Below are 18,399 nucleotides of genomic sequence, written 5' to 3' on the forward strand. Positions count from 1 at the left end.
AAGGCATTTGGGTCCTTCACTCCAAAGTGATCAAATGAGTGCCACAAATGAGTTTTGACACTTGAACACTGAAATGACATTTCAATTGAGATAAGTATATAGAAGAAGATCTCGTTTGTCTAACAAGCATCTCAAGTCAAAGCAACAGTACTTCAACACAGAATGTAGAGTTGAGCTGCCGCACCACAGTATATTTGCCCAAGATGATGCTGTGTTCACCTTCAGACATCTCCTGTGAAACTAGGCCATGCGTTCATACAGCAGCGAACACTTCTACATAACCCCGCACTCGCTCATTCACATTCAATACATCACACTCTTCACACTTATGACTACACCTTCTGCTAGGAAAAAAACATTGGTCAATTAGTTCTCTCCAAGGCACAAAGAAAAAAATATTTTATGTTAATGTCAGTGTTTATATCAAACCAATGTTGTCAGAAAGATCCCGATCAAAAGACCAAGCGACTCTTCACTATTATAATCAAAGAAAACACTTTACAAAGAATAATGGTTTAGTTTTATTCATAAATGTGAACTTTTAAATGAAGCAAGCTGGTTTATGGGACACAGGAGGGAAGCACCTAATCTGCAGTTTGATTGACAGTTGTCACAGCCTATGAATTCACTGCTGTCTGACGTATGTTTATCTCAAATTATAATGAGCATTCTCACTCAGTTGGTGGTCTTTCTTTCAGTCATCAAGCCTGGCACCAACAGATTGCAATGCCCCTCATAAAGACAGTGAAGTGGAGCTCCGGTGCAGTGAAGTAATGTGAAGTACCACTGCCAGCCAATCAGCTGAGAGCCCGAGCGGGCTGCATGGACACAGATGGGCTAGTTCTTGATGTAGAATATGACAGTAGTGATATATTGTGCTGTGCTCAAGAGTAGACGTTCTTCTCTCATGTGCCCGCTGTCATAGCCCATGGCACCCTTGACAAATAGATGCACATAGCCGTTACTTGGTGTGCTGATTCATGTGCCCTAATTGGGCTAAAGACCCCCTCCTCCCCCTTCCCATGGTGCCTTTTGCCAGGGCCGGCTCCTCCTGCTGGGGTGTTAGGATGGATTTGGCTCTGGAGTATAAAAGCTGCGGTGTGTTAAAGAAACAGCGTGTTCAGTTTCTCCATCAGCGAAAAGTGCTGTTCTGGATGAAATGTGTAGAGTTGTAACAATGGTTCTTACTACAGCTATTACTATATTCTGATTTATTTGTTTGTTTGTTTATTTGTCTGACAAGGGTAGAAAAACAGAAAAGACCCTGAGCCTTACAATGACATCCATGCCATATATAACAGAGTTGACCAGAAAATGTCATTTAGTCGCCCTCATGCCGTCTCAGATGAACAGGATTAATGTCAGAGTAAAATGCTCTCATGTTGTCTTCTTATATGAGTGTCAAAGGCTTTAAAGAGCATGTGACATGCACGAACCAATGAGATTGGACACCACGCTTGAACCTACCGTGCTGATATGTCTGTCCACACATTCTGTCAATTGCTAAATAAACTCAAAATGTGGATGTTATTTAAACATTCTCTTCAGAAAGGGATTTATTAACACACAGAAGTTTCATTTATGATGGATGTTTGTGCTTTTAAAATTTTCATGATCCAAGGAAGAGTAAAACTATATTCCCCATCCTCTGAATTGGCCTTCTCCTCTCCATCGATAGCTGGTGTGTAGTGAGCGCACTGTGGCTGCCGTCGCATCATCCAAGTGGATGCTGCACACTGGTGGTGGGTGAGGAGAGACCCCCCTCATATGATTGTACAGCGCTTTGGGTGTACAGCAATACACAATAAAAGCGCTGTGTAAATGCAATATTCATCCATAAAGTTCATAATGAATAAATGTTACATTTATTATGAATATGTTTTTATGAAACAACTTCACTTATTGATAATAAAAATGTCCCTTATATCATTTAAACCTCACATCAGTCAAGGGGTAATAAATGCGGTGAAACACTTTTGGGTGATTTAAGCGTGTTGTTTGAGCGTCTCGTTCACTAAGCAATCATGATTCACTAAAACTTTCCTACGAAAATGTATTCTAAATATAAGAAAGCAGATTACTCTTATATGTATATTTAATGTGAGCATTATCTCATCATATACAGAGAGAGAGTAAGAAAAGCTGTGTTAGACAGCACTTTTACAGCCAGATAATGAGAAGAACTCTGAACTGTGTGTGTGTATAAGAGGTGTTTTAGTGTGGATGAACTGATTTTGAGGACTGTGCATTTCCAATTACTTGCGAGAGTGTGTCTGTAGACAGCGTCACATGTTTTCATGAGAAGTTCTTATGCGCGTATAAATATGAAAAACCTTCTCAATTTGTTGGTAGAAGACACACTCAGGTGTTAAGATCTGTTTATCAAAACACATACAGCCAGCATCAAAAATGTTAATATATCGCTTTAGTTTCCATCAGTCAGAGACAACTGTAGAAATCAATGTCAGAACATTTCTGATTTGATAATAATGATTTTGGTTATTTGTTATGTGATGTGGAACTAAAGTGCTGCAGTGGGTTTGAGAGAAACACCACACCGGCCCGCCCCGCCCCGGCCGTCACCCGTCTGTCTCTCACCCGTCTCTCTCTCTCTCTCTCTCTGAGCTTCAAAGAGCACATCAAACAACCTGTCTCTGCACTTACCAACCTTATATTTCATGCACAAACGCTACGGCCCAGCCTGACAAACTCGCCGTCTTCAAAGGTCACGCGTCCCCCTCTGAATAACACTTGAGCTGTTCAAATCAGACACATGCACACCTTTTGCTTTTGCTCAGACCAGTGTTTGTGTTGCTAATATAAGATGAAATATATGTGTATTTCCAGAGATATAAGTCTGTTTTTATGTAACCTATTTTATGGGGTAAGTGACCAAACCTCAAACCTATAACATGTGATCTTGCCACAGAACGTTGGCCCAGCAGTGTCTGTCTGTGAAAGCTCAAATGATGAAGTTTGTGTTGGAGCAGTGCTTAGTTTTACGCTGCTGATTTAACTGAAAAACAATATGAATGGTGGTAAAAATGAAAGAATCTTGTAAAGACAAACACCTTACATGTTTTGTTTGTTATTGGTAATAGGCGCAGTAAGTAACCACCTGCAGAACCCACACGATGCTCATTTGACACTTGAAACTTGCATGTTTTACTGCATCAGAAGCGGACTGTAGCACTTATCGTCTTTACAGAAGATGATGTGTTAGTGTGTTTGTGTGTGCTTCAGAGGCGTTCTTCCACGTGTGACTGTACATTTGTGTTTCATGTTTAGTCAGCCTTTCTGTTTGAGGTCATTTGCGTTAAACACACTTCTGTTTATTTTAATGAAATGTTAATATCTTGACAATGTTTATTAATCAATATCTCTCTTTTCTCCCCTCAGGGTGTGACTTCTGAATGTAGTTGTTCTAGAATACTGTATGTCGTTAAAGAGAAATGAATGTTTTTGTCTTTGGACTTGATTATTTATTGAGGTTGGATCAGTTAGCATCAAAACAAAAGAGGTTACTGATAACATTGACATGACAAACTCTTCTCTTCTGATGCCATTCTGTCTTTCATTTCGTGCGGGAAATCTTCATGTTTTTTTCTCACTCCATACATTGTCTGTCTTTTGTTTCTACAGAGAATCCTCATATTGAACTGTGTCACATCATGGTTCTCTCAGATACCGGATAAATAAATGTTTATGCTGACGCGTTTCAAATGGATCATGATTTATACAAATCAGTCCTCAGATCAGGACTGCTTTAATTCGATCAGAAAAGCAAACACAGTGACTCGATGATGTAAATCAAATCCATCTGTGGCTGATTTAAGGACTGACGGCGTGAGCTCGGGTGTAAATGAACGCGTCTTTAAGAGGAGTGCAAATGCATAGGAGGGGTTTTCGTTTGTTCTCACAGATGCAGAATTTTGAACTGCCGTTTCCTTGTCAACCCCTGTTAATACAACACAGTTGGTACAGTCTGAGAGACAGTCTTGTCTGTCTTTTCATATAAATACAGATTGTAATGACTGAAATATGAAGAGAGTGATGTCAGTAATCATTAATTCACTTCATGTCATTCCGGTCTCTCTTATTTTGTTTCTTCCTTGAAACACAGAAGGTGATGTTTAGGGTAGAAAGTCAGGGCTTCTGTTTGCACTCAATAAAAGTCGACGGCAAATTTTAAAGTGACACTTAGAAGAACCAACACAAGGTAATCTCATTTGATAATTTGATCCAATTTGGCATTAAAGTGATGTCCAGTCTAGTGTGATGTGTCCCAAAACACAAACAAACACATGAATGGCAAATGTATCTCCTCACTTTGATACGTTTATTGACCTGACAATCCATTCTTATGTTGTGCTTCATGGAAGGAATAAAGTCAAACAGAGTTGGAATCAAATTTTGTTGAAAACCTTTCATGGCTGCACTGTATGCTGAGGTCATCGGATCATATCAGCTACTGAAGCGGTTTAGATCAGCCTGCAGAGGTCCAGATGGCTTCATCTGTCGTCAGGGTTAGCGGTCTGATATGAGATCCATTTGAAATGTTATCTGGTGTCTGGGAGGACTGTGAGACTGGTTGTTTTCAGGGCAGTGGGACAGTCAGACTTTAATAATGGCCACTCTTACAGACATACGAGATACCGGAGCCAAACCTGTGATGGTCTACATTCATGGCGGGTCCTACATGGAAGGCACAGGGAACATGATCGACGGAAGCGTGCTGGCCAGTTATGGGAACGTCATCGTCATTACTCTCAACTTTCGAGTTGGCGTCTTAGGTAAGCGCTTTGATTCTTTCCATTATTTCTGGACCAAATGTGTCAGGAAAAGAAAAGCCAAATAAAGAGGTCCCCTCAAAAGGATAAAGTGTAGGCCCTCCCCAATCTATCTACATACCAACGTTTTTGAATGTCAATAAGAACGCAAATAACCTTCGGGAATGTCAGGCTGTTGTTTTTGGGCAGTTGATGGTTGAAGCTCAGCTGTAATTGGCTTGATGAAGATATTCTAGCAGATTGAAACCTGCTCTAGCTGCTGTTATTCCAGTTGATCAATCTTTGCAGATTTGTGTATAAACCCTTACATTCTGTTTGCTGATGTGTAGCTGTTGTTTCTATCATTCACTAGAATCTTCACTTATTAAGCTCGTATTGACAGATGTTGTTATGAATCCTCAGGTTTTGATTCTTTGGCTTTCAGTGTTTTCAGACTGTCTGGATGTATGTGTAGTCACACAGTTGATAGGCTATAATTTGTCAAATGTAAATGTGTAGGTAATCCTAAATAGTATGAAGTAGATGTGGGTGGTATGTTGATATTGGGAGGTTAAGGTCATGTAAAAACCCTTCCTGGCAGTTGACCACGCAGATAATAAGTACAGATAATAAGGGGTATGTGTATTTGGTGTGCTGTCCTGGGGAGAGGGCTATGAGCTCGGTATGTGCCCGGACTCGTTCCCCCCCACCCCATCTGCGCTAGAAGGTGCTGAGCTGAAGGTGAGGAGACTGAGTGGAGGAGGGGTCCTAGAGGTGGTGTAGGTAAGGTGGCTTGTCTATTTGTAGGGGTTGCTCCCAGGCGAATGGTAGGAAAGCCAGCCGGAATTATTTTCTGGTTGGTGAGATTGCTCCTCCTGAACATCATGCCTGCATTAAGCCCGTTTATAAAGCACCGGTCTGTGGACAGGACTGAGGCGTTTCTCATGAAGTGACAGTGATGAAGAAACAGACAATGTGTGGAACCCTTTGATAGACTCATTCAGCCAGCTCACTCAGACTGTTGGCATAGATTGGATAAATGCAGAGCCACAGGTAACTGTGTTATCTGTGCTGATTGTGTTAGGAATGGTGACGGCGTTATAAGCATTTTCTGCCTTATTAAAGCACTGGACGCCCCTCATTTGCACACCGAAAGATGTCATTAGAATTCAGAGCAGACTGAACAATTTCAAACAAGGAAATAAATATGATTTCAGTGATGTTGTTTAAAGCCACAAGAAGAGAATTAAACGATCTAGGGTTGACCCCGAATAGTGGAGGAATTGATGCTTGGTTACATGGTTCTCGAGGGAAACGTTACTCTGGTGGAGTCGGGCAAAACGAACTGCTGGATCCATGGTAGGTGAAGTCTTCTGTCACGGGCTAGACAGAGACACACTGGTTGAGGATCCAAATTAAGTCATTTATTGATGGGGCAATCCAACACCGTAAACTTAAACAGGCAAAAGTCCATACACATGTGATCAGTCCAACCATGGCAAACAAATCCAAATGGGTAAAGGCAAAAACAGGGTAATCCAAATAACAGCGCAAGAACTGAAACCAGATAAACACACGAGTGTAGAACTGCTCAGAGATGTCACACTCACAAGATTTGGCACTGAATGGTAGAATGAATCCAAGTATAAATAGACACAGGTGAATGATGGCAGATGAGTGTGGGCAGAGGATTATGGGAAATGTAGTGTGTGTTGGCAGTCCAGGTAATGAAGGGAGTGGCTTCTAGTGGACTTGAGCGAGCATTTCTGTGGGTGACTGTGACATTATGTTCCCCTGCATTTCAGACATTTTGCCTAAACACATTTATTTTGCTCATTGTGACTTGAATCTGACTTTTTTAGTTGTTTTATTATAAAGGTATATTCTACAGGGTCTAAACTAATTCTATAAATTCATATTTTTATTTTGTGCATCAATGTTGTGCTGCACTTTGCACTGTACCCTTAACCACCTGGTGTCGTCCCCACATGTCTGACGCGTGTGATTCAACTATCAGTGGACTCTTCTGATTGGACCTCAGTCGAGGACTCCCCTATACTGTCTATCTCTGAAATACCTTCTGTCTGTTCATGAAGATGACAGTATGATTGTTACGGGAGATTATTGGTGTTTGTTTGGAGGGTCACATGCTGAAGATCAGTGTATTGTACACTCTTTATATTCAAGTATTCATTACATTTATTCATTTGGCAGACGCTTTTATCCAAAGCGACTTACAAGTAGGGTGCAGTGGGCAGCTATCACTGCAGAGCAAACGGGTAAGGTGCCTTGCTCAAGGGCACTTCAGTCATTTCCTGAAATTGAACCAGTGACCTTCTGATTACGAGTCGATTACGAGTCGAACTCTCTAACCACTAGACCACAACTGACCCCTAACAAGTAGAGTTTAATAAGTCTCTCTGGAGGCTCCTGTGGATGTGCTAATTCTTGCTCCTAAGTGTGACTCTGCCTCTTCAGGGGTTCTATGATGAGACTTTCACATGTGAACATCATAACTCATACAGGTTTTATATTTCATTACCAATACCAGCTCACTGGTGCCTCTGCGTTCCTGCCTCTGTTGTCCCGCAGCCGGGTGTCTGCCTGTTTGAGACTGATTGGATACCAGGAGGATGTTGTGACACAAAGATTTGATCAGAGATGAGACAATTTGTTTATAGAAACGCTGTCTTGTTTGTGCATCGATCTGTGTGAGTGTGTGTGCGGGACAGGGTGGGGTTGTTTGACCCTTTAATGGCATGTAATGACTCTTGTTCAGGGGGAGTATCCTGTATCACTGCTCTTTACAAATAGAATTACTCACCGACCCTGCGGAGCATGTCCACTTCCATTTACTGCAGGGAAGACTTCATTACCGTTTGCAGAAGCATTAAATATTAACCATAGCCACCTACCTCACAAATCCATGACCCTTTACCATGGTAACTCAGTCAAGCTGTTTCCAAATGTGATTTCATAAAATCTGAATGAATATTTCCCTCAAAAAACACATAGCATATTTCAAAAGAGACTGGATTTCACCTCACTTCACAGATATTTTACAGGCGAACATCATCTGCATGGCTTTACATCTAGACACGGTATCCTCCTGAGTGTATTATTTCTCTGGCGTGGGGATGTTTGTGTAAGTCACAGGAGAAATGATCTGCACTCACACTGTTAATCTAATTCTGAAATGTACCACACACTCTGCTCTTTGCCAAAGTCCTTTTACATGATATTTCATTTCTCATGTCACTATGACGACTGTTCTTGGCATTCAGAATAAAATGTTGCATGTTATGCAGCAATGTAAAATGCTTTTTATGAGCCGATTCAATTCCCTGACAAATGCATGTTTCATCTGTGCTACAGCAGCAGAAGCTGACTCATTCTCAGGTGACCATGAGCATGCTTTTCATTTGAAAAGGTGTTGGTGTGTCTTGTAATAACAAACACGTTACAATTGAACAAATGACACATGGAATTTCTCTTTCAAAACCACTTTCCAGCCGTCTGGCATTCAAAATCCTTCATGGTTCACAAATAAAGTTCAGTGAATAACATGGCTAAAAACACCCTTATGACCATGACACATTATTCACAGTCTGCCTGCATTCATGCCAATGACAAATCACTTGGATTTTATTTTGACCCCTAACAGAAGATAAAGTGTAAACACGATGAAATACTTCTTATATGTTCAAAGCATATGGTCAACAAGACATCGGAACGGCAGAACACAGAGAGACACATTCTCTAGTTTCTGAAACAGTAACGGAGATAAACGAGAGTAAAAAAATTCGTTTATAAACACATCAAATGTTTTCGATAAGTTTGTGCGGTGAACATCTTTAGAGTCATCAAGACTTGATTCCCAGGAGTCTGGGGCTTTCGTCGGGCACTTTTCATTTACCTCCAGGGGTTGCCAGATCGAGGGCTCATGTGTGAGAGATAAATGACCCAGATTCATCTCTTCATCTAAACATGACCTCTGGGTTTGACACATTGATTCTCTGTATGATGTGCTGTGACATTTGGGTTCTTATTGGCCTGTTTTTCTGCAACTGAGCGATATGTGAGAAACGCTCTCAGAGGAAAACTCTTTTTCCGTCTTACATATAGAAGTGTTTAAGGGCTGGACAAAGTTGACTAGGGAGCCGCAGAGATGTAGGCTAGCCCGGAATTTAGCGCTGCGCTGGTTCCCTCACCAAAAGCATTTGCTCTGTGAAAAAAAAATAAGCTCTGTTTATGATGTTTCTGTATCAAGACAATCTTTACAGATGAAAACAATGTAGTACCTGATACCGATCAGACACGCATAACAAATTAAATTTCTTAAATATTACAACAACACCCCTCACCCCACCAGCAAGCTAGTCGGTTGGGGTCTACCCCCAATCTGTAACTTACACCAAGAGCAGGAGAAGATCTCTGGTGACCATAGCAACTCACACCAATCCATCAAGATAGAGTATTTTTTACGACCGAATGGAATGTATGGAGCTGAACTCTCTTTACTCACTTTGGGGACAGACATACAATTCTAAATGCATTTATATGGAAATGTACATATATTCATTTATACCATTTCCATGTATTAATGTTCTTGTTGTTACGTCTGTTTTAAACATTAATCCAAAGTATCCATGGATGTGTGTTTAACTACTGGAATTATTAGATTTGTAGTAACTCATTTAACCAAGATGATATTTAGATCATGTTTGGTGTCTATGAGCTACATTTGTTATTTCCTTAATGTTGATGTTTGTTGTGTTTTGTTAACTCTTTTCATATTAGTTTTATCAAACTCTTAGAAATCTTCTTAGTGAACATCCAATCAGCTCTCACATGCAAAACACCATCTGAGAGACAAAGACAATTAACTTTCCCTCCAAAGTTGCCATCTCCTGACTGGACCAGTCACGTCTGTAGGATGTGACATCCTTACAGTTTAAAAGAGACCACGAGAAGAGTCTTTTTGTCTTTGGTTCTTGTGTCAAGGTTTTAGGAGTTGTTCTTCAGGTTTGCAGTTTGTGGGGGTTTGTTCTTTCTCTCCTTGCGTTCTGCATCTCCAAAGGATGAACTAGAAGAAGACTTCACCTTTGACCCATAAGTTTGTGCCAGGCTGCGGCCTCGTCTTTCCAGATACAGATCCTCTCCATAAAACTGGTTCTCTCTGATCACTTTCAGCCAAGATCACCTGGAGCCTTAAGAAATTGCATCAGGACACTTTCTTTCTTTTGATGGGCAAGACGTGCAAGTATCAAACTTAGTCTTATTAATGGATGCATAGGGCATTATTAATCCTTTTAACAAAGGTGCTTTACAAGAAGAAACTGATGTTTAGTTCAGGCTATTGATCTTCTGAATATCATATACTGCCATAAATCCATACTCTGTTCTTCTCTCTGCTTCAACTTCAACCTTCTTCCAATGCTAAACTGTATGTGTGTGTGTTAGATTAGTATGTGCCTAGTCTAGGTAATAAAGTCCTGTTTTATTTCACACGTGATGTTGTTTGTAGTTCATGCTCATAATCCGGAGTCCCTAAACATGCCGATTCTTGCTACCTGCTCGTAATGCTAAGTGATTTCCCCAAATCATGAATTTGATCCAGATAATTATAATGATCATTATTAATTAAATTCATCCCAATTTGGGTTGATATTTGTTTCCCTTACAAAGGGTGGTGGAGAATATATTACTTATAATTGTGATCAAAGCTCATGATGATTCTTACATATTTGATGAAGAATAGTGTTTAAATAATACTGTTCCTCATTGAATTCACTACAACAATATTTGTTACTTTTGAAGCCGAAATGCAATCAGCAGAAGTAGAAAACTAACACGATGCTATAAACAGAACCAACACAAAACCTCAGACAGCTGTTTCAAACTTTATAGAAATCTGTTCACTGGTAAGTCATTACACATCTATTTTAAAAAAAATGTATGTCCATGTTGCATTATTTATGAGCTTTTTATCCATGATGACGTCTAACATCCCCGACAAAGGAAGTAGTCTCTTTTAGCAACCGCCATTTTTAAGACACCATAAGGCTTTATAGAATCACACGCGGGTTATAACTGGTGTGTTTTATGTCATCGATAAAATGTGAAAATAGTTCAAGGTTTTTTTACCACAGTCCTTATTTCAGGCGATTGACCAAAGCTGCTTTGAGCTTTGTTCAAGGCTGTGCACACCATTGAGGTCTGGACCCATGTGTCTTTTATTCTATTTCTTATTTTAATTCTCCATGTTTCTAGAACCTTTAAAATTGAATATGCCCACGTTTGATCTGTGCTCAAACACTCAAAATGGAATTCCTTTATCGCTCACTTACCTTGATGTCATTCCAAAGCCAAACTCACTCTTTCATGAGACATTGATGAGATTGAATTTCTGTCTGGTTATATCTGTTTAAAAATATCAAATTGACCATGTGTGTACTTTCTTTACTGACACTGACGGACGTGAAAGGACAGACATGGTTTGAACTATTGTTTTAAGTTTTGCACTTATTGGGCCTCTTTTGTAATATGCGGCGAAGATAGCGACCTACATCTCATTTTATAATCGTTTCTCAAAGTGTGTACATGTGCTTCATAGAACAATATACTGTATGTGAGAAATGTTGTTCACAAATAATCTTCATGGCTTTATTAACCGGTCAAACCTAACTTTGCATCTGTAGCACATGTGAGGTAATCAGACAGCTAAACCTTCAGGTTCTTGTAAACTCATTCTGTCTCTTTCACTCGCATTGTGAAGAGACCGACCATCTCTGAGCAGTTGAAATTGTTGTGCTCCTCAGGTTTGTTTTTCTTAAGGAGATACTTATTGATGGTTTGAAGACAAGATGTTGAACCTCCCGGCCAAACTTCGCATCCTTCTTTTATGTTCTGACATTTTCGCAGAGCTCTAAATCTCGAAAACTCTCAACGCATAAATAAGTACTATGTGAAGAATTAATTTCCTGTAGAACTCCAGCCGATGGCTTGGGAATGTATGCCAGGAACCTTTGCCAACCTCATTGAGTTTGGTCTGAGGACTTTCTTCAAGATCATTCTGTATTCCAGAGGTGAAACAACCCACAGGCATATTGATCTTTGTCTCGCGCGGCTCGACGGGAGATCAGGTCAGCCAGAGGCAAACATTTGTATAAATGTCTTTTAAAATTGCTTTTCTGTTCACGACCTATCAGCTTTCTTGTTTACAGTCTGAATGCAACCCGGAGTCCCTGCCGTTCCATTATTTCTTTTGATTTGACGTTTGTGGTGTAGCGTAACTTTCTCTGCCTCCACACCGGCCGGCCTGCGGTCTGCTCGCCTCATCTGTCTTCTCTTGTGCGGAGGAAGGTTTGTCCATCATCGGCTGTGTTTGGGGTCAGAAGTGATCTGTCTGAAGGGAATTTTGTGGGCTCTTCGGCCAACTCTTGCTTCTGGTCTTTTTGAGTAATTAATCATGTTTTGGTCACTGAAGGATCCAAGGCCAGCAGTCTTAAAGCACGTGGGAGGCAATATTCTCCACATTGTTTCGGCTGAAATGAGGAAGTGGGCGTGGAGGACCGGCAGAGAGGCGTGAAGTTAGGAGCTGTGAGAGAGTGGTGGTGGGCGCCCCATCCGCTCACGCTGTGACTTAACAGATGAGAAGCACGGAAGAAAAACAAGATATAAAGCTTCGCTGAGTAGGTGTCATTATGAACGTTTTTGCCTCTTGTGAATGAAAAGCCTATCAGAATTGTTCACAGCACTTTTCTGAGGTGTTGCGTTAGTGTAATTCAGAGAATATGATGCGGTCGGGGTGGTCGAGTGGGAGTGAGATGGGAATGGGTGAACTAAACAAACCACCTTTAAACTTTTTTTAACATAACCTTTTTTAACATAACGCTGTGTGTACATTTCCTCTGGAAGGTGTTATAAGATATCTGATTTTATAGCACAAATGCTTTTAACACCCGCTCTCTTTATAGAAATGCACACAAAATCTGCTGTTTCAAAACATTTCCAGACGTACAGAGATGAGAGAAATACCAGTTCATAATCTTTTTTTAAAACAGAGAGCATTATTTTAATGTTGTAAATGTGTTTCTTATGAAGATTACAGTTAGGATGAGCTCTTGATAGTGTGGCAACACACTGTTTGCAAAATAGCTATGATGCTGTTTCCCTAATAATCTATTTGTATTCTTCAGTCTAAGGGGAGAACACACAGCACAAGTGAAAATCCCATCGCACATCGAGTAAATATCATCATAGGTTGTGTGCTTTATTCCCTGAGGTAAATTACAGAATGAAGTCTGAGCGCCAATGAATTAGAGTTTGGTGTTTGACTACAGCAGCTTCAGGTGTTCTGTGACATTCTCTTTCAGAAAGTGCCTGTCAAACCTTTGTTTTTTTTTTCCTTCGGTGTGTCCCCCTTTTAATACCAAACCACCTCTACATAAACATCTGATCTGCTTACTTTGACTAGTCTTGGGTGTATTTAATATGGTGCTTTACATGGGAAGCATTAGCTTATTAATAATCACATGATATTTTGTAAATGGATAATTGCCGTTTCTTGAAAGCTTTATGGTCATTGATAGAAGTCCTGGCACCAAACACAGACTTTCTGAAAGCATGCTGTGAAGAAAATGAAACAGGTATCTGGTCGGGATTGTGTATCCTGATGGTTAGTAGAGTTTTGGTCACTTTTCATTGGAAAACTAGGACACTGTTGGCTGGCCATTGGAAAAGAAAATCATACAAACCAGTTTCTTCACCAGAGAACAAATTGTTCAGCTAAGTGAGGCGACCAGAATACCAGCATTCAAATGCAGCAAATATCCAGCTGGTCTTGTCAGCAACATAAAATAAGAAACAAAGAAACAATCACTGCAATACTAATGTAAGTGGAGTCAGACTGCGTGTCATTTGTTTGAGGAGCACGAGCTTCTGCACGACTGCATGCTGGTGCTGTGACCTTCTCCATTAACCCCTCAGTGGGTCTGTTATTTGAAGTGTTAAGATTATAAAGATCTCTCATTGGAATATTGTCAAAAGGTTATATTACAGGGCACCGCTGTCCATCACTGCTTTCCATTTGAAGGTTGTAAATTAAATGGTAAATGCAGTTTTGTACGTGTCCTCTGAGTGTAGGCAGAGAAACAGTTGTGTAGAAAGATATAAGTGTTGCTTGCTAAAAGCCAGTAAAGAAAGTGGTTGAATCGCTGGAGCTCCTGCTGCCTGACCACATTGTCCAACTACATCCACTTTCATCTGGATACAATTAAAAAACTTGTCAACATGTCATTTTCATCATTAGAGGTCACAAAACAATAACAACAGTGTGGCTGTGCAGGTGTGATGGTTCCACTATCATGTCATGTTTTATTCCTGTCTCGAGTGGAGCCATGGCATTGCCTGATGGTTTTGTGTGGGAAAGAATGATTCTTTCTCGTGTCTCGTCATTGTTCCGTACATCTCGTTCCTCGTCAGCCTCTCCTCAGTGCTAATCCCCAGCACCTGTTCCTCGTTATGATCCTGTGTTTGTTCCCTTTAAAACACCCACGTGTTCTTTGTCTTGTTCTCGTGCATTTTACTTGTTCTTGTTCATCATAGCTCGTTGTCAGTATTCCATGCCGTCGTCTTACCCTGTTCCTGTTCCCTGTGTCTAGTAAGTGTTAGTTTAGTGTTTGTTTGCAGTGTTTGTTTTATAGTCTAGTTAGTCAGTGTTCTCGGAGTCCGAGATAAGTTGGTGGCTAGAGACTCGGGGGCGACGTCGCTGGAAACCCCCTACCCAGTACTCCCTCGGTCACCCACTGGCCCGGCTGAATCAGCCGTGGGCCAGACCGAACGCAGAGGGAGGAGAAGGGCACGTGGAGGAGATTCCAGGCAGAAGTTGCTGTCCTGCAGGTCAGTGCAGCAACCAGCAACAGTTCCGGAGGTCCCGAGTCCGGAGGTCCCGATTCCGGAGATGCCAAACCCCAAATATTTTTTGGGGGGGCGCCGTGGGGAGGTGACGGTCCGAGCGGCCAACCCGGCCGCAGATTCTCCCCAGCAACCGGCACCAAGCCCGGTCCATCAACCGGCACCAAGCCCGTGGATTATCTTGTCGTGTTTGCCCCTTGTCATGTTTGCCTTGTCTGTCTGGTTTTTGGCCTTGTCCAAGTTAGTCTTGTCTTGTTAGTTACCCCTTGATGAACACCTGGAGGTGTTCATTTAAGGGGGGGGCTTTTATCATGGTTAGGGTTAAAGTTTATATTTTATCCTGTCCTGTTTTCCCCCTCGTGGGTTTTTGTTTTGCCTGTTTGTTTAGTCTTGTTTATTGTTAATAAACCACTGCCGTCCGTGTCTGTCTGCAATTGGGTTCCCACGCCATGTCTCCACCCGAGATTCATGACAGCAGGAGAGTGGAATGATGGAAGCTGCAGTCTGATGGAAATCAATCAGACGAGAAATGAAACACTTTTTTATCGCTCACAATTTTGAATAATCCGGATTCTTTGGATTCAGACATTTGAGATAATCTGAGTACACAAATGAAGAAATAGCACTGTACTAGAGGTGTTTGGATAAGATCTTCAATGTTCAGTTCACACTGTAATGAAGGACCTTATGATATGAAGTTTAATGTCAGACCTAAAATCCAAGAAATGAATTGCCACTGGGCCTGGTGGGTCGAGAACATACATTCTTCAATTTTCATGCCTTGAGGAGTGTTTCTGGCTGGGTAATTCTTGGCTGACTTTTAGATGGTTTCATTTTGTTTTCCCTTCCCCTCTCACTGTGTTTTTTCTTCGGCTTGTCTGAATCAATTGAACAAACTGGCATGATATTTGATGGCCCCTGAGCTCCAATTATTACAACAATATTATGTCACGAGTAAGTTCCTCAGCGGAATGCCAATATTACAGGCAGGCTGATTGTATTTTCGGCAAGTCCTTCAAGGCCTCAGCAAGGGCAAACAGCTCAATAACTCCATTTTTGACAATTAGACCGTGATGTGTCCTTATGAACATCACTTTATTGTTGATGGAGTTTTCGAAAAACAAAAGATTAGCCATTTAAGTTCTCCACAGACCAAATCTCATCTAAAGGCGTTCTTCATCAAATAAAGTCTTTGATTCACCTAGATGTCACAAGTGCATCGTATTTCATACAGATTGAATCCTATATCAGACATGATAGTTGGTTTGGCTTTTACCTGCACCACAAAAGTACACGCCAACATCATAGAGTTCTTCCACATTTAGGAAACGATCTTCAAGTTTACATATTACAAGCACACGTTTATAGATCATGTTTTGCTTAATAGGCTTTTCATCACCTTGATGGCCATTGCTAGAATGAAACAAAGCTCAAGAAACAGAGTGAGGCCTTGGGCATACACTAACCTTGCCACCCTTGCGGTGGGCGGAAAAATGTTTAAAATGGTGTTTGTTTATAAACACACTCTGCCTTTAACAGAATTTGCCTGCCGAATGAATTAAATCAGCCCTTTAGTCATTTGTGTATAATTAAAAAGGAAATTACAATGGTCAATTGTTTGGTTTGTCTATTTAAACCTCCCATAGATGGGTTAAGATCAGAATGTTTCAGGAAGTTTAAAGTGCACAGTTTGATTGTAATGATGTGCTGAATGCCCTAATCTGTGTCTATAAGAGTAAAATCATCTCCTCATTTCAGCAGGTCCATCACATATGAGCTTTAAGATTCTTAAGTCTCCTCCTGAAGGGTATTTGTAGCATGGGAGGGACAGTGGAATGCTAGAGGGTTAAATGTGTGATTTGCTGATGATTCTGAGTGAAGAAGAGTGAAAGGATGCCCTGATCAACACTTTGATAAGCAGCTTCAGGTGTGTTTGGACCGCGACCCTCCATGAACACATGATCATTTAGATTGAGGAGTAAACCCATCTCCTGGGCCCAGTTTTTCCAAAAGTAATCCGGTGGGATTTCGGATCACGGATTGGATCAAATCTTGGAAATGGGTTTTTCAAAACCATAAGAGGGATTCCTAATTAAGATCAAATCCGATTTTACTTTTTATCTGGATCAAACCTGCCCTTTGTGTTTTTCAAAACTTTGAACTAGGTTTGGGATCTAGTTGATCCAAAAAACAGGATTATCCTGATCCCATCAGAAGGGTGGATAGGGCTGGGCGATAAAACGATATTGATATTTATCGACGGTACAACATCGTTGATATCAATATAAAAAAAGTTTGATATAGCGCTAGATAATTTACTTAAAATGTGCGTGCCCGTGACGTCCGAAAATCTTAACAGCCTATAATATGTTTTGTTACATGAGCGTCTTACGATTGACAAGAAAACAACCAATAAGATTAGTCTCAATTTGGTTGCGTCATCGCCATGTTGACATTAGAACATGTGCAAGATGAGTGCCGTGCTTGCCGTCCGCGCGGAAATTGTGAACAAAAAGGGAGATGTCAGCTCACCAGTGTGGCAGTTTTTTTATTTCTTTCTTCCGACCAACATCAGAAGAACGTACTGTGTAAGCGATGTAAAAAAAAACGTCCCGGCTAAGCAAGGAAACACAAGCAATTTATTCCACCATCTAATCCGCTGCAACACTTTGGAATATACATCATGTCGCCCATCTACCTCAAGTCAACCAACAACCCACAAGCAGTACACGATGAAGAGGTACTCGGTAACAATGCCATATGACAAATCTTCAAAACGATATAATGACCTAACCCATGCAATAGCGTACTTCATTGCAAAAGAAATGCTGCCGTTCAGCATAGTGGAGAAGTCAGGCTTTTGTTTACTGTTATAAAGGTTTGTTGGTATTACTTATTACAGATGCTGTTGTTGATCAACCTCAAAGTTTGCCTCGATTGTTCCATGTTTACATTAAATTAAGTGAACACATTTTGTAACATTTTAAGTTCAAAGTTAAAGCTTGTTTAAACGTTTATCTTCATATAAGTAGAGTAAGACATAAAGAATATATTTGGTTTAAAAAATTTTGTTTTAGTTTTTTTTAATGCTAAAACTAATTGTATTTGCTGTATGCCTTAATAATGTGGGTCAGTTAAAATACAGTGGTCAAACACTTACTGTTCTACTTGTCATTTTTATTAAAAAAAGGTCAATAATTATTGATATCGAACGATATGAAGCATCATATCGTTGATATATTTTTTTGCCATATCGCCCAGCCCTTAGGGTGGATTCAGTTGTGATTTTTCAAACCAAATAATTTTTTTTACATGAATGATCACAAAATCAATGTTTACTGATGATATATACATTTCTTTATATTTGAAGCATATATGAACCATGTCACATATAATGAGATATGGTAAACAACAAAAACAAAAAAGAAATGCAAACATTTCTCAGCTACAAACCAGGATGGTGACAGCTTTTGAAACGGGAAACCGAAAGAGCAGAAGTACAAGTCCAACTGGGTAATCAACAAATCTTGCTTACACAACTACAGCAGAAAAAAGTGCAGATGGAGATACATCTCCTTAAGGCAGAGATGGAACGAGCTGGTATCTGTCCTGTAAATGATTTTTGAGTATTGGATAGTATTGTTTTTGTTTTATTATTTAACATTATAACAAAATAAGGAATGAAAATGTTTCTTTTTATTACAGTGTTTCT

The 18,399-nt window shown here is 40.4% G+C and overlaps 1 protein-coding gene across 3 annotated transcripts in view; it reads left to right on the forward strand.

The window, feature by feature from the left end:
- Window positions 1–18,399, forward strand: part of nlgn3a (neuroligin 3a) — a 174,765-nt gene that overhangs the window by 61,751 nt on the left and 94,615 nt on the right. For all 3 annotated transcript variants that reach the window (XM_056769110.1, XM_056769109.1, XM_056769111.1), the window contains one exon: window positions 4,644–4,793. In XM_056769110.1, coding sequence (XP_056625088.1) covers window positions 4,644–4,793 — 150 coding nt within the window. The remainder of the gene's footprint in view (window positions 1–4,643; window positions 4,794–18,399) is intronic.

Source organism: Triplophysa dalaica, chromosome 16 (assembly GCF_015846415.1).
Source record: "Triplophysa dalaica isolate WHDGS20190420 chromosome 16, ASM1584641v1, whole genome shotgun sequence".
NCBI lineage: Eukaryota > Metazoa > Chordata > Actinopteri > Cypriniformes > Nemacheilidae > Triplophysa > Triplophysa dalaica.